We start from the raw sequence: 17105 nt of genomic DNA, 5'->3' as shown, positions 1-17105 counted from the left end.
AAGAGGTGGGAAGAAAAAAGTCTAATTAAAAATGTTCTTATTTCTCTGCCATATAAGTATACATGAACAGCAACCAGATTCTAACCATTCACTTTATAAAAATTACCACTTATTTGTTTAAACACTGCTAATAGGGTTTTCTTTCACTTAAAGCCAGAAACATTCTCAACTGATTCTGCCTGTATAATTGGCATTCTATGAGACAACAGAGAAAAATGGAGGGAAATAAATAAGGAGAAGGAGAAAGTAATTTCTCAGAGCTGAAGAAAAAACCAGTTCTCAAAAGAACCTACTGAGTATAAAATAGAACGAATGGAAAAAGACTCTTATTTGACATATCATGGGAAACTGTAGAAAATAATTTCCAAAATCGAGAGAGAAAAATAAAACAGATTACTTTGAAAGGAACTAGAATTAGACTGGCATCAGTTTTCTCACTGACAAACATCAGTTATCAGAACACAGAGGAACAATATTTTAAAAGTCTGAGACAAAATGATTTTGAATCTAGAACCATACACTGAGCCGAACAACCATTCAAATTGGAATTATTTTCAGACATGAAGGACTAAAGTACAAGCCATATAATATACCCTCTCTGGAAAGAGTTTCTTAAGGATACACTTCCAGCAAAAACAATGAATTTGAGGCAAACGGTAATGTGGCTACAAGAAGCAGTGATGAACACAAAACCCCCCCCAAATTACTAGTTAAATAACTGCTCATGAATTATGTAAAAAATACATAAAAAGGACAGTCTGAAACTAAAGTCCCAGATATCTCAACATAGGACACTGTGTTGAAGGGAGGAAGGTTGGGAAGAGACCTATGGTTCTAGGTCTTCTCTAGGTGGAGGACAGAGACACCTATTAAACTCCAGAGACCTATCCAAATCAAACTTACACGTCATCACCAGAAGCATAAAAGTGATGTAAAAGGTGAAACCATTAAGGGGAGTTAAAGATGAGTAAGGAAAACAAGGAGAAACACGGGGAGAAACGTGTTAACTGATAAATTCAACAGAGAGCATGAAAGGAAAAGAATCAGAAGCATGAAGAGAAAATATGTAATAAGACGGATGATTAAGTCCAAACATATCAATAAATATAATAAAAGCGAGTGTATTTACAAGATTGAGTAAACCAGGAAATCTACTTGGTTACAAGAATCATATAAAAAATTAAATGCCATAGAAAGTTTGAAAATAAGAAAATACCAAGCATATTCTGAAAAGGCAGGTATAGGATATAGCAATAATTTTAACAAACAAAATAGATTTCAAAGTAAAAAACATTCAATGAGACAGCAATAGGCCATTCTGAATAAAGGTATGACCTACCAAGGAGATGTAACAGTTATGAATCTTCAAGTATTTCACAACCAGTTGAAAAAAATATAAGGCTTTAAATCAACAGGGTACTAATTAGATTAAAAGGTTCATCCATGCTAAATACTGTGCAGACATTATAAAGAATGATAAATCTATACGTAACATTTGGAAAGAGACTTAGTATCGAAACAAATAATAAATAATTAAAAAAATTAAAAATATAAGCTTATATTAGCTTATTTTCAGGAGCCAATATGTGAGAAACTGTTTTGAAGTAAGAACTTGAGAGGCCCTTTACTTTTCCTTTTATTGTTATACTGTGAATTTTCTAAGTGTTCAAAAAACACAGTAAGAAACATGGGATTATTTTATTCCAAATTTTTTCATTTCTGGCTTCTGAGTTTTGTGGTCTACTTAGAAAGAACTTCTACCACTCCAGTGTTCTGTAAAATCTACCCGTATTTTCTTCTGGTACTTTTACAGTTTTACTTTTTCCATTCAAGTCTATGACCATCTGGAATTTATTTGGGTATAAAGTGTGAGCTGGAAGTATAGCGCCTCCTATCCCCACCCCTCCACATATCAAATTCCTGTCAGTTGTCATAATTCTACTCACTGGATAATTAATTGATTTCCCCCACCATCTCAAATGTCACCTTTATCTTAAACTAACCCCCCTCTATGTTTTGATACATTTCAGACACTATTCTGTTCTACCAATTTCTACATCAAAACCAAACTGTTTCATTACAATAGGTTCATAACATATTTTACTATCCAGTGGGGCTGGTTTTCCCTTAGTCTTTTCCAGAAAGAAAATAATTTTTCCATATTACCTTTATTATAACTTTGTCAAAAGAAAAAAATACACATGAATGAATCAGGTAGTCTCAAAGTATCGGATATATAAAAGCTATTCTTTCATGATTACAGAACGGCAAGATGTTTACCCAATTTCTTGCCTTTATGCAGGATTAAAGGGCAAGAATTTGCTCTTAATGGTCACATCTGGTAATTAACGCTCTGGACAGTTTTCAGGGAGGAAGGAGTGGAGAAGCCCAACTATGCCTAGGGGAACAGCAGTCATTATGAAGCGGCCATTGTGAAGATCTCTTTGTTGCCTCATCTTGGACCAGTCCTTCCTGCTTGTGGCGCTCTAATCACACTGACCTTAGCTTCATCTCCTGCATACATCAAGGTTGGTCCTGTCTTAGGATCTTGCACACTCTTGTTTGCTCTGCCTGGAATGCCTTCCTTCCTATTCCTGTGTGGCTGGCTGCTTCACTTCATTCAAAACTCAGCACAACTTTTCAATAAATAACTTAAGACAGTGTCATATTACTTTGTTTTAATTTTTGCTAACACTTATTACATCTGAAACTATTTATTTTACTAGTTTATTTATTGTTTGTCTCAACATTAAAATTTAACTATGAGGCCAGGGAATTTGATGATTTGTTCCCTGCTGTATTCCCAGTTCCTAGCAAAGATCAGACCGTTAACACATACTGAGTGAAGGAATGAACAAAGAGACAGCTAGAACTGATGCCACGAGAAGGATGGGGAACAATACGGGAGGAGGTTGATAACAGAACCAAGAGTGTACACTTTAATAACGACCTGCAAAATGTTCGAATATAATCCTGGTTGACTCTGATGAAACCAGCACACTGTTGGAAAGATTTTGGACCCAGCCCTTTCACTTTCTTCAGCTGTTCTCGGTTGATGAAGGGTCCGTTTTTCTCTCGCCATTCAATAATATTTTTGGCTCGGTTGGCATTGAGTCCAGCGATATGCCTAAAAAAATTTTTTTAAAATGAGTAATGTGGTCAATGTAACTGTTCTAAGAGTATTGAAAGAAAAGATCTCATTTGAAAAGATAATGATGTAAAAGACTTGTATCATTAAAGCAACTGAAATTACATATTATCATGTCTCTAAGTCAAGTTAATCAAAAGGGGGTTAAATATAAAAGACAAAGGGGAAAGAGTCGTCCAAGAAGAGAGAAGGACAACAGAAAGCAAATTACTGACAAAATCAGTAGTTGTCATAAAGATACTGGTAAACTGGTTAACACGGGGGCAAGAAAAGACATTTTTCCTCACATTTGTTTCCATACTATTTACTTTTATTGTATTTCTTTTTCTTTCTTTCTTCTTCTTCTTTTTTTTTGGAGGGGGGTCTTTTTAGGACTGCACCTGCAGCATATGGAGGTTCAGCCCCTAGCATACCAGGCTAGGGGCTGAATTGGAGCTACAGCTGCCAGCCTACACCATAGCCACAACGACGCCAGATCTGAGCCACATCTACAACCTGCACTGCAGCTTGCAGCAACAATGGATCCTTAACCTACTGAGCGAGGTCAGGGATCAAACCCTCATCCTCATGGATCCTAGTCCGGTTCTTAGCCCGCTAAGCCACAAAGGGAACGTCCCATCCCTTGTATTTCTGAATCAAGAATTCTGCATACTCCTGGTCAGCTTACATAGCCAGTTACCAGCAGAAGTCATAATAGCTACAGCTTCATGGTGCTACAGCTGCATGGTACTACCTTATTTTTTTGATCAGCCTGTTTTCATTAGTAAATACTTGAACTATAGAAATGTACCCACACACGACATAAAAACTCTATCATTGGGTAGTTGGCTTGGTATTAATTAGAGAATTTTAATTCTATTATAGAATTCCATATATGGAATTATGGAATGTTTGTAGCTATGACAGAAAAGCAACACCTTAAAATGAAAGGGGTATTTTCTGCTATTTCAATTTCAAAGCAAAAAGATCCAGATTTTTTTCCATAGGTCCAGAATTTCATGCTGCATCAGCAGACTTGTATAATAAATTCAAGGCTAGGAACAGAAAAGCAGCTATTCTACAAGTACAGGAAAAAAGAGAATATAAGATGTGATTATAGTACGATGAAGATTTTGATATGCGACTTGTGGAATCAAGGTAAAAATATGGTAACCATACCTTGAACCCTCAGGATTTATCTTTTGGTGATTGCCAGCATTGATAGATGCAAGCAAAAGACTGAACTCGTGAAAAACATCTACTCTCATGTGGTGGGAAACAGCCTTTTTCTATGTTAACCTTATTTAAATTCTATTAGCGACACTAATGCACTCAATAGTTACCATATGCTCTTCGCTTTAGATTTCCAGTATTAAAAATGATAATGTGAACTGTTATAATTCTTTTCTTAAATGATGTCTTCCCCTCTGAGTGATTACCTAAAGCAACGTATGAACTCATAGATTTTCTATACTTGACAACTTTATACACATGTCCCCTTGTTCTGGCTGAATGTGAACTGGAGAGCCAGTAAAACCCAAGATTCTGTGATCTTCTGCCACAGACTTCTTGTCTCACCTTAACAAAACCTCTGAGCAGATGTTAATATCCACTCCCACAAAGCTGACACATTCTTCTACAACACTGTCCAGTGTTGCCTTGAGTAGAGTCTGAGATACATCATGCTGAAAAGACAAAGATCAAATATCAATCACAAATTAAAGAACATACAGTTCTTGGATTATTCCATTACTTTGCCTCTGTTACTGGTAGCAGGCCGAGACACAGCATGGTAAATTTCTTCATTTCTCATAAACACACTGTTAGTCAATGTAACTGAGCTGAACTCAAGGAATCTGTGTTCTTACTCACTAAATTATTCATATTCCTGGCTTGAATATAACAGCATCAGTATTTTTTCCCTTTTCCAAAATTCTGCCAGAGCAGTGATTCTGTAGTTAAAACACAGGCTGCTGGGTCCCACATCCAGGATCTTTGATTCAGTAGGTCTGAGGTGGGGCCTGAGACCTTGCATTCTAACAAGCTCACAGGCAACTTTGTTGCTGCAGGTTCTGGAAGAACACTTTGGGCCATACTGGTCACTATCATTCACACACCGCCTTGTGGTGTTATCTTTGCTTGCACGTGTATTCTGACCCTTCGTTCTTCAGAGAAGAAAGAGTGAATTATAATAGGAAGCAGTACACTACTCAGTAAGTCTGACAGTAAATCAAACTCATATATTTCATCAAATTGAAGATACTATTGTTTATAAGAAGCACCATTATTTTACATACCACCAAGAAAAAAAAGTCATATATTATGCATAGATAAAAAGGAAAATATAAGTAAACTAACCCAGTGAAGTAGTTTTAAAATGTCTTCACATTATGCATTCAACGTTTCAGAATCACTTTTTCAAGTCAGAGTCACAGATGTCTAAGTTTTTCCACCCATTTTGTCTTTTATCTTACCAAGAGACTAGGTAATGCAGCATTTCTTCAAAGAGTGATACTCTACAGACTTTCAAGCTTCAGATGTTCATTCTATAGTCCTATCTTAATCTTAACCCAAGAGGTTTTGGACAGCAACAAAACTCCTATCTTTCCTTAAAGATGCTTAAATGTTTTGTTGCTCCATGGTTTATTGACTAAAACAGTGAGGGGTTTGCAGTTCGGTCATGTCTCCAGGATTAACAATCAAATTCACACAAGACAATACACTACGATGTGCCATAGAGTCTACAGCAACTACAGGGCACCATAAATTCGAAGATGCATCCTGACATCAGGGGTGTTAAAATGTGACAAAATGTGCATCTTAGAATTGACGAAATGCGGTATCTGAAAGTAAATGTTTATTGGCTAACTGAAGCCAGATTACCACAATGAATAGTGCAAAACACTTGATGCTACACACAGTTCTAAAATTAAGGATCCTCTAGTTGTTCCTAGATATGAAACTTTGAGTCGGCATTCTTTTCCTCTCTATTTGTCTCCAGGAAACAAGGATAGGTTTGATAACCTTCGACTCTTAGGAAGACAACACAGTAAATAAAGTCCCCAGGTATTATGATTATATTATTGTCATTTAATAAGAAGTTTTTGTTCAGACAGACTGAAGGGTATAGGAATACTTTTGTTTTTCAGAGATAACCTCATTGGTAACTACCCAGGCAATGGCTTAAAAACAGACGTAATTATAAAAATCTAATCATGAAAACAACCATAAAGAAAAATATAACCATGAAAACAATCACAAAGAAAAATCTAAGTCTTCATTGAGAACCTCATTACTAGGGAGCCACAATGTTTATGAAGCTGAAGACTTTTTTGTTTGTTTTTTGTCTAAGTAGATGAGAATCAGCAAAATGAAGAGGGTGCTTTAAAAACTGAGAGGGCAGGAGATGGATGACAATATAGAGGCAAGCACAATGAAAGAAACGAGAAAAAAAAATTTGAGGAAAGAGACAAAACTTTAAACAAATAGGAAAAAGTAAGAGTTAGGGGTTGCTAGAATAAAGGCAAACTTCCAAATGCATCAGATGCTTAGGATATCTAAACGAGTAGTGGTTCCTACAGCAGACAATGTTGGTTGCCTATTTTACCTCCAGTCTCCAATCCCCTTTTTCTCCTTCCAAACAGAAGCTGGATTGTCTGCCCCACCCCTGCAAGGCCATATGCTTTAGGGAAGCTGGCCCCATCTCCAGCAGATGATAATAACTGGGTAAAACCAGTTGTTTTCATACTGAGGGTTGTGACCAATTAGTGGGTCATAAAGTTAATTTGGTGGCTTGCCGCCAGCATAAAAAGAAATAGAATAGACCACATCAAGCATGTTGCACATATCCTTAACGTGGAATGAAGAGCGTAATAAATAATGTGGCCAACTCAGACTATCATGTGAGAAGAATACATAAACTGGCAAGGAACTTGCATTTTGTTCACTGATGTATCATTTGATCTTTTGATAGATCCCTAATTAATTCACAACTAGAGGATCCTTAATTAATCCACAACTAGAGGATCCTTAAGATCCTTAATTTTAGAACTGTGATAAATGACAAGTGAATTTGATAAATGACAGTCACTTTGACGACTGATTGATGGAGAGGTTAAAGAGTAACTTTACAGAGGTACAAGGCAAAGTCCTTAATAAATATGAGATGATTATCATCTATACTAGTGAAATGCTCATTCTTTCAAACAAGTTTAGTTACAAACTTAAAGTGTATTTTTCAGAAAGCATGTTATTGAGTATAACTTTTTCAAATTATCAGCAATCATAATATTGAAGCTGAGTTAATACAAGTTGTCTTTAAAGCACATCTTTTAAACTTTGAAGAAAAAAAAAAAAAAAGAATAATGAAGCATGCTCAACTACCAGATTTGGAAGTGTTAGTAATGATAAAACTGAGAGAAAATGTTGATTCCAATCAGCAATCTTTGACTTGATTTGAACCACATTTTAAATAGAAAAAAAACCAAACGACTTAAAAAATGATTTTACAGGAGTTCCTGTCATGGCTCAGTGGTAATGAATCCGACTACTAGCCAAAGGGATGTGGGTGCGATTCCTGGCATCGCTCAATGAGTTAAAGATCCAGCATTGCTGTGAGCTGTGGCATAGGTCACAAATGCGGCTCGGATCTGGTGTTGCCGTGGCTATGGTGAAGGCTGGCAGCTACAGCTCCGATTTGACCCCTAGACTGGGAATGTCCATATGCCTCGAGTGCGGCCCTAAAAAGACAAAAAATAAATAAATAAATAAAACTTAGAAATGATTTTACAAATACACAAAATAATTAAAATGACAGACAAAAATGTGTTTTTGGTAGTAATGTTATTATAGATTGACAGTTTAAAACCTTCGCAATTAAAAACCAAACAAAACACTTGGAACATCCATACTAGAATGGCTAAAATGAAAAATATCAAGCATTGATAAGGACGTGAAGCAATTGGAATGTTCAAAATATTATCATGATAACTGCATGTTAGGTCAGATATGCAAGGCAGTTTTATGGAAGATTTATTTTGTATGGTTTAAATGTAACTTCACATAAAACTGAATCAGATATATGTATACAATGTAAAATTGTTTTATTGTTCAGCATAAATTAGATAGACCATAAAGGAATAAAAAGCGAAAATTGCTAGAAACAGAGAAATTGCCAAAATGGACTCAAGAAGAAATAAAATCTGAACAGTCCCTATTACAAGAGATTCAATCGGTAATCAAAAATTTCCCAACAAAGAAAAGTCTAGAATTGGACAAATTTCTTTCTTTCCTTCTTTTTTCTTTTCTTGGCCCTGATGAGCAGCGGCTTGCTAAGGGATCTCAGTTCCGAGACCACGGACTGAACCTAGACCGCAGTGGTGAAGGTGCTGAATCCTAACCACTAGACCACCAGGGAACCTCTAGGATAGCTTCATTAATGAATTGTACCAAACATTTAAAGAAGAATGAACACTAATCCTTCTCAAACTCTTCAGAAAATATAAGAGGGAACATTTCTTAACTCATTTTATGAGGTCAGCATTAATCTGCTATCGAAGCCAAAGAAAGATACCACCAGAAAAGAAAGTTATAGACCAATATTCCTTACGAATATAGGTGCTAAAACAAAATGCTAGCAAACAAATTCAACAATATATTAAAAGGATTAAACACCATGACACACAATACCTATCATGCATTCAGTGGATGGGAACTCAGGAACTAGACGCAAATTTTCTTCAGCTGAAAAACAACTTCCCTTGGCATTTTAAAACTTAATTTTGAAGTAAACTCAAATTTAGAAAAAATGTGCAAAAGTGGTATAAAGAATTTCCTTATAGTCTTCCTTCAAATAAATACTTCAGTGTGTATTTCCAAATAACAAGGACATGGTCCTACATACCATTGTATGATAAACGAAATCAGGCAAGTTATTGTCAATGTAACATTATCTAACGGATAGGCCATACTCAGGTTTCATCAACTGTCCCAAATCTACTTAACAGCGTTTATTTCTCAGTCCAGAATCCAAGCCAGGGTCACATATTGCATTTAGTTGTCTTATCTTTTTGTTCTCTGTGCTAGGCAGCTTCCAAGCTGGTTTCCACTGATCCTCCAACCCCAGGAGAATTCACTCAATTCTCCTTGAGTGCAGAATTCACTGATGATTGTCTCTATCAATTATTACCAAGGTTATTTTACCATTCACAATATTCTATCTGTGTGAAAGAGTATTTCAATTTGACTCAATCGCAATTTAGAAGAACAGGTTCCATAGTGTACGAGTACCAGATAGGCTCATTGTCCTCCTGTGTTTTGGACGAGAACAAGTTCATGAACAGTTTATACTTTACATTAAGTCATTCCAAATTTTTGTATTTGAGGGTTAAAAAACCTTATATTTAAGAGTTCCCATTGTGTCTCAGCGGTAACGAACCCAACTAGTATCCATAAGGATGAGGGTTCAATCCCTGGCCCTGCTCAGTGGGTTAAGTATCTGGCATTTGCTACCAGCTGTGGTGTAGGTCACAGATGCAGCTCAGATCTGGCGTTGCTGTCACTGTGGCACAGGCCGGCAGCTGTAGCTCTGATTGAACCACCAGCCTGAGAACTTCTATATGCCGTGGGTGCGGCCCTAAAAAGAAAAATAAAAACAAACAAAAAACACCTTATATTTAAACATAAATAAAATAGTATTTTACTTTATCATAGGCAGTAAGGATAGGTATTATACTGAGAAGCTTTATTTTGAATCTTGTTTAACTGTACAGAGAGACATATACATATACACAAATATATGTGCGATGAGTATCTCGGTCATGGTATAGAATGTATTTCCTACTGTGGGTCATGACCAGAACCTATGAAAAATAATGTTCTAAGCCAATCATAGGGGTCCTATTCCACTCATTCAACCATGGCAAATGAAAAGTGAGGGTCAATTTGCTGGGCCTTCAGAAAGAGACTCACTGCTCTTAAATATAGACCTTTATGAGAGTTGGTCTTTCCTGTTTTCATTCAAGGATGACTCCAGCCGGGGCAGGAGTTATATTATGTGACTGGGGCCAGCTTGAGGCCAAAGCTGACTCACTGAGTAAGGCAGGCAGCACACAAGAAAACACTCTGCTTCTTCCTGATACTCCTGAAATTCTGTACTAAACAGTTCTGGACTTACCCTTCCTCTGACCTTCTTATAATGAAATTTCCTTATTGTTTAATAAAGAGTAATAAATTTCCTTATCGTTCAAGCCAGTTGGAGCTGGGATCTCTGATGTTGTTCTAACGGAAGCAGACATTTTATTTAGAGGCTTGAAGTCTAGTGGGAAGACTAAAGCAACAAAAAGAACTAACAATAACCATACTACCAAAGCTCTTGTGATTTTATTGTCATGCACTGTTATAAGGCTTTTATAATATTATCTAGTTTAATCCTCACAACAACTATGAAAAATGTGTATGATTTCATGCACCTTCATGTATAAGAATTTACTCTAAGGAAATAGCAAGACACATGTTTGCAAGGTGTGTGTGTGTATTTGTGTACAACCTAAAATTTCACCCTGAAGGTATCTATACAAATAAATTATGCAACAACCACAACATACACTATTAGGAAGTCATTAAAAATCACAAAGTAGGACAACTATTGCTGTAGAAGAAAGGTCCAACATAACAACATACTGACCTGAAATACCACTTAATTCCTCTAGAGGTTAGTCTCATGTAAGAAAAATTTCTGGTGTCGCCTATAACCCAGGATTTGGGATTTTGCCTACATTCTTCCCCAATTTTCTGCTTAGAAAAGTGCTAAAGAATTATCAGTATTTTTCTAAAAGTAAAAATCGTATATGTTTAGGGGTGGGAAGGAATAATGAATAAAGTTCCATACTGTCCTCATAATAATGTCTTTGACATTAAAGCAGATGCACTGATTTAGTCATTCCAAAAAACCTTTTCTAAGCAACTATTATGTACCAGACACCATGCTAGTGGTGCCAGGTGTTGAAAGTACAGGAAAAAGCATGTAAATTCCATGTCTTCAAGAAGCTCAGTTTGCTTTTGCTGAAAGCTGATTGATGGCACATCACTCTACTGGCAGCTATGAGTATAACAAGCAAGAGGACCCCAGGACTGACTGTGCTAATTGTCAAGGACTTGATGCCCAGAAAGATGAATTGTTCCATTTTTTAAAAGTTATCTAACTCTGATTTGGGGGGCGAGTTATTTGAATTTTATAAACAGTCTTATTTTAAATTCAAAGACATATTGTTTGGGCCATTAGATTTTTACCTAAAATGTGTGAGATTTTTAAAAAGGAATATAAGCAGTCATTTATGCTAGTCAGCTTTTTTGAGGTCAGAATCCAGATTTTTATTATTGCTCTACCACAAACTTCTAAAGAATTGCTGATTCAAACTACTTTTTTTTTTTTTTTTTGGTCTTAAGCACTAAAATTATCTCACAATCATTTAAAAAAATCCTTCCAATGAAATACTGTCTGTGGACTACAGCAATGAAATTTCACTTTGTGTATTCCATATAAACTTTAAATTTGTTCCCAAGCAGTTTTCTGATATATACTCTTGAGGATTTTCTTTTGCAACTATCACTCAATCATGTCCCTTCCTATCTCTTACTATTGCCAAAATATGAAATATAGTTAAAAGCTAAAGATGCAAAAAAGCTTTACAGGGGAAGCCTAGCCAGTTTCAAATAAGGCAAGTTTATTTCCTCCTTTCACATCTACTTTTCTTTGATTGATGCATGACAGTTTAAAAGAGTCATCCAGAGGTGTGTGGGCTGACTGACCCCTGAAAGACAGAATTGACAGAGGAATGGAAAACATTTGAGAAAACCGAATATCTGTGTTAAGAGTAGCTCTCCCTCCAGTTCTTCAAATCCAGTATATAAGAGGTTTTTATACATTCCCTTTAAAGACTAACCCAACATTCAACACCATAGAAAAGGTGTATTTAACACTATTTCCTAGAAGTAAAAATCATAGTGTTTAGGGGAGGGAATACTGAAGAAAGTTCCATATTGTCCTTAAAATAATGTCTTTTCAAAAACCTAAGTATTCTTTGCTGTGGCTTGAGTTGCTGCTGTAGTGTAGGTTTGATCCCTGGCCAGGGAATTTCTTCATGCTATGGGCATGGTCAAAAATACACACATACAATACATACAATACATACACACCTATGCGTTCTAACTCTAGTGGATCTTACTTATTTACATGTAACACATGAAATTCTTTTTTTTAAAATGATTTTTATTTTTTCCATTATAGTTGGTTAAAATTTTCGAAAAAGATTTTAAAAAAAAAATCTCTTCAGGAGTTCTCCTCTGGCATGGTGGGCTAAGGACCTGGTGTTGTCATTGTAGCAGCTTGGGTTGCTGCTGTGGCACAGGTCCGATGGCTGACCCGCGGACTTCCACATGCTGTGGGTGTGGCCAAGGAAAAAATTTCCTCACAAGCACATTCTTTTAAAGACAAATACTTTTAACACTAGCAGAACATTTTTGTTTTTTAAATGAATGAACTATAGGTATAATGAACAACTCATGCCCATGAAGCTATGGGATTAAGGTAGCAAAAGACATTTCAGCACTGGAGGTACTTTTCTGAAAGATCTGGAAACACAGATTAAAGTATGGCCGGCAGTCCCATCAGTAGAAAAAAAGCAACATAGGAAGAGATGCTTTGTAAATCCTTCTTCTCTGATAAAGCATATGGAGGGTATGCTGAAGACACCTTTATGGCTAACTCAGTATTTAGGCACTCAGTTTGCATTAATTTATACTATTTAATGTAGATCAATTTATCTAAGCTAACTTGATAGAAAGATCCCTGGGACAATGATTGTCTTCTATATTCTGCAGAGAAAAAATGGACACTAATTTTAAAAGAATCAGTCTTCCACCCTGACTCTGGGGCTAGAGTAGCTCTACTCCTAAGGCACAGATCTTCTGGGGTCTCAAAGGAGTCCCTGCAGTTGTTCAGTGAGGTCTCTCCACTCTGGAGGAAGAATTTATACCAGGTTATATGACTGTATAACCTCTCAACCTCCACTCAGCATGAAATTGCAGCAGTTTTAACATGTTGGGCCTTATGGAGTCTTGCCCTACATACGTGCACCTTAATATCTGGTCAAAGACATTTTTGGAAAGAAAAAGAAAAAGACTTCTACTAGCTATGACAGAGTAATTGGTACCAGAGTACTTTTCTCACCATGACCAACTATAACACTGGGAGAAATATATTTGGCAACTAATTTTAGATGTTAGACAACAGGCAGGACAGAACTATGACTCTAGAGAGAGGGGAACTACATAAATTGAGTCCCCACAATTGCTCATAATCTCTGTCTGAGGAGACTTTATAGACTGTGGCACAGGGAGGTGGCAGAAGCAGAGTACGGCAATTTTATTGAGCTGAGGTGACTGGAACTTTATGAGTAGTATACCAAAGAGGGAATGGAGCTTTGAAGAGCAGAACTCCAGAAATTTGTATGAGAGCCCTAAGGTATTGAGCTAAATGAATGCTAAGCTGCATACACCCCAGGCACCAGGATAAGACCCTACAAACCAGGCAAAAAACAACTGACTGGGAGTCTGAGGCTATAAAGAGATTCCTCTGATTGCAGGGCTTGGAGACATAGGATACTTACCAGTCACAGTGGGGAGACGTCATTGAACACTAAGATACTCTGTTGGTACTCCAGAAAGGGGGCTATTCTAGTCCTAGAGTAAGAACTATTCTATACTCATCTGAACAAACTTTATAAAACAATCATTTCCAGACTGGTTCACTGGTGCACTGTACCAAAATCATTTAAGGATGAAATCATACCAATTCTCTACAATCTCTTCCAGAAGATAAAAGCGGCTTTATTCATAACTGCCTAAACTTAAAAGCAACCAAGATGTTCTTCAGCAGGTGAATGAGTAAATAACTGCAGTACAACCGGACAATGGAATATTATTCAATATTAAAAAGAAATTTGCTATCAATTCATGGAAAGATAGGGAAGAACCTTAAATACATATTTCTATATGAAAAGGTATCAACCTAAAAAGGCTGCACTCTATGTGATTCCAACTCTATCTCACTCCGGAAAAGTCAAGAGCATGGAGACAATAAAAAGATTAGTGGTTGCCTGGGGTCAGTGAGCATGGAGGGAGGAATCAGCATAGCTCAGAGGATTTTTACGGTAGTAAAATTGTTCCGTTTGATACTATAATGGTGGATACATACATTATACATTTGTCAAAACCCACAGAATGTACAAATACCAAAAATAAACTTAATATAAACTATGGACTTTGGGTGATAATGATGTGTCCATATAGTTTCATTGACTGAAACAAATGTTTCACTCTGGTGTGGGATGATAGTGGAGGAGACTACGCATATGTGGGAACAAGGGGTTATGGAAACTCTGTTTTTATACTTATTTTGTTGTTAACCTAAAAACAGTTCTTAAAAAAAGTTTTTTAAAAAGTTGGAAGTTTATTTAAAAAACCCACAATAATCCTTATGTAATTCAACCTGATCTTATAAGTTAACTGATTGCCAGAACAAAATTCAACACGCCTTAAAAGAAGACAAAATTTGCATTCCCAAGAACATAACATCCACAATGTCCACCATATAATAAAGGATAACTAGAAACAGAAAGAAGCAGGAATATACAACCCACAACAGAGTGAAGGTGAAGAACAGCCAGTCAATAGAAACTGATGTAGGACAACCCAGATGTTGAAAATAGCAGATAAAAACTTTAAAGCAGTTCCAAGACTTAAAGGAAAATATGGTCATAAGTGAATAGATGGGAAACAGCAACAGATAAATGGAAGCTATAATAAATAACCTAATAGAAATTCCAGATCTGACAATACAGTGTCTGAAATGAAAAATGTATTGGAAGGGTTTAACAGCAGCTTAGAGATCAGCAGAAGAAAGGGTTAGTGGACGTGAAGAGAGAGTCAACAGAAATTGCCCTTTCTGAGGAACAGAGATAAAACAGAGGGAGGAGAAAAAGGAAAGCCTTAGCGACCTGAGACAATATCAAAATTATCTAAATACGTGTAATTGGAGAAGAAGAAAGAATAGGATAGACAGATATCTGAAGAAGTAAAACTTCCCAAATATTTTGAAAAATGTAATATACAGATCCAAGAAGCTCAGTGAATTCCAAGGAGGACAAACATAAAGAAAACCACACCTGGGAATATTAGAGTCAAACTGCTGGGAAACAAAGATAAAGAGAAAATCTTGAAAGCAAGCAGAGAGAAATACAACATTACATATGGAGGAATTAACAGTGTGAGAAACTGCTAACTTCTTATCAGAAACAACAGAGGTCAAGAGATAATGAAATAGCATCTTTAAATGTTGCATTAAAAAGATGAAATAAAACCAAAAGACTCATCAACCCCAAATCCGGCATCTTTCAAAAATGAAGGAAAAACAGAGGTATTTTCAGGTAAATGAGAACTCACTGCCAATAGACCTATACTACAAAAAAAAAAAAAAAAAAAAGTTAAAGGGAATACTTCAGGCTGAAGAGAATTGATATGAGATGGCAAATATATCCATAAATATGTAATTATGGGAATTCCTGTTGTGGCTAAGCAGGCTATAAACCCAATAGTATCCATGAGGATATGGGTTCAATCTTTGGCCTCACTCAGTAGGTTAAGGATCCAGCATTGTCATGAGCTGTAGTGTAGGTTGCAGACATGGCTCGGATCTTGCATTGCTGTGGATATGGTGTAGGCCTGCAGCTGCAGCTCTGATTTGACCACTAGCCTGGGAACTTCCATATGCTGCAAGTGTGGTCCTAAAAAAAGGCAAAAAAAGAAAGTAATTATGCATGTGTGTGTGTGTGTACTCTAATTTTACTTAAGAGATATATGGCCACTTAGAGCAAATATTATAGCACTGCACTTTGGGATTTACATATATGAAAATAATGATGCAAAGGATGGAAGGTGGTGAGGTGGTGTAATAGTAACTAAATAGACTGTGAAAAGGTAAAAATATAAACTGTAATTCCTAGAGTAACTATTAAAAAAAAATGCAAGAAAGTCTAGGTGAAAAGTCCACAGAAGACTAAAAATGGAAAACTAAAAGTTATTTGATTTTCTGCCAAAATTAGGCAGAAAAAGAAGAACAGAGGATAGAAAAGCAGATGGGGAAAATAGAAAAGAAACAGCAAAATCGTAGAACTTAATTCAACTATATTAATACTTTTTCTTTTAATGGCTGCAACTGTGGCACATGGAAGTTCCCAGCCTCAGGGTCAAATCAGAGCTGCAGCTAAGGCCTACACCACAGCCCTGGCAACACTGGATCTGAGCTGCATCTGTGACCTATGCTGCAGCTTGGCATAGGATCCTTAACCCACTGAGAGAGGCATCCTCACAGAGACAACATTGGGCCCTTAACATACTAAGCCACAACAGGCACTCCTATATTAACTGTTAATGAGGTAAATGTTTCAATTAAAAGGAAAAGATTGTCAATCAAGATATAACTATATGCTGTCTATAAGAGACACAGTAAATACAAATGAACAAAGAGGTTGAAATTAAAAGAATGGAAAAAATATACCACACAAACAATAAAACTACAAAGACTAAGTAGCAAAGACTAATATCAGACAAAAAAGACTCCAACCCAAGGAGTATTGCCAGAGAAAATATATATTACTTCATTATAGAGCCTCAAACCACTTGCAGCAATTCGGCTGTTGTTTATTTAAGGGAAGATTTTATAATATGCACCCCAAAACCTTGGACAAGAATGTCTATATCATTGTTATTCATTAATAGTCAAAAACTAGGAACAGCCTAGGTATCCATCAGTGGGAGAATGAACTTTAAATATGAAATATTCATATAATGGAATAATATTCTGCAACAAAAAAGAACAAATTACTGATACATGCAAAAACACAAATGACCTGAAAGAACT

The 17105-nt window shown here is 36.3% G+C and overlaps 1 protein-coding gene across 2 annotated transcripts in view; it reads right to left on the bottom strand.

Annotated features, from left to right (window-relative positions):
- The window catches only part of SRBD1 (S1 RNA binding domain 1), a 227000-nt gene that overhangs the window by 24999 nt on the left and 184896 nt on the right, over positions 1-17105 (bottom strand). For both annotated transcript variants that reach the window (XM_047782149.1, XM_047782150.1), the window contains exons 17-18: positions 4706-4812; positions 2951-3127 (exon numbers count right to left, since the gene is read on the bottom strand). In XM_047782149.1, the coding sequence (XP_047638105.1) occupies positions 2951-3127; positions 4706-4812 (284 nt within the window). The remainder of the gene's footprint in view (positions 1-2950; positions 3128-4705; positions 4813-17105) is intronic.

The sequence above is a fragment of the Phacochoerus africanus genome, chromosome 5 (assembly GCF_016906955.1).
Source record: "Phacochoerus africanus isolate WHEZ1 chromosome 5, ROS_Pafr_v1, whole genome shotgun sequence".
NCBI lineage: Eukaryota > Metazoa > Chordata > Mammalia > Artiodactyla > Suidae > Phacochoerus > Phacochoerus africanus.
The sequence above is the reverse complement of the archived record's forward strand: the minus strand, read 5'-3'. Positions and strand labels throughout refer to the sequence as shown.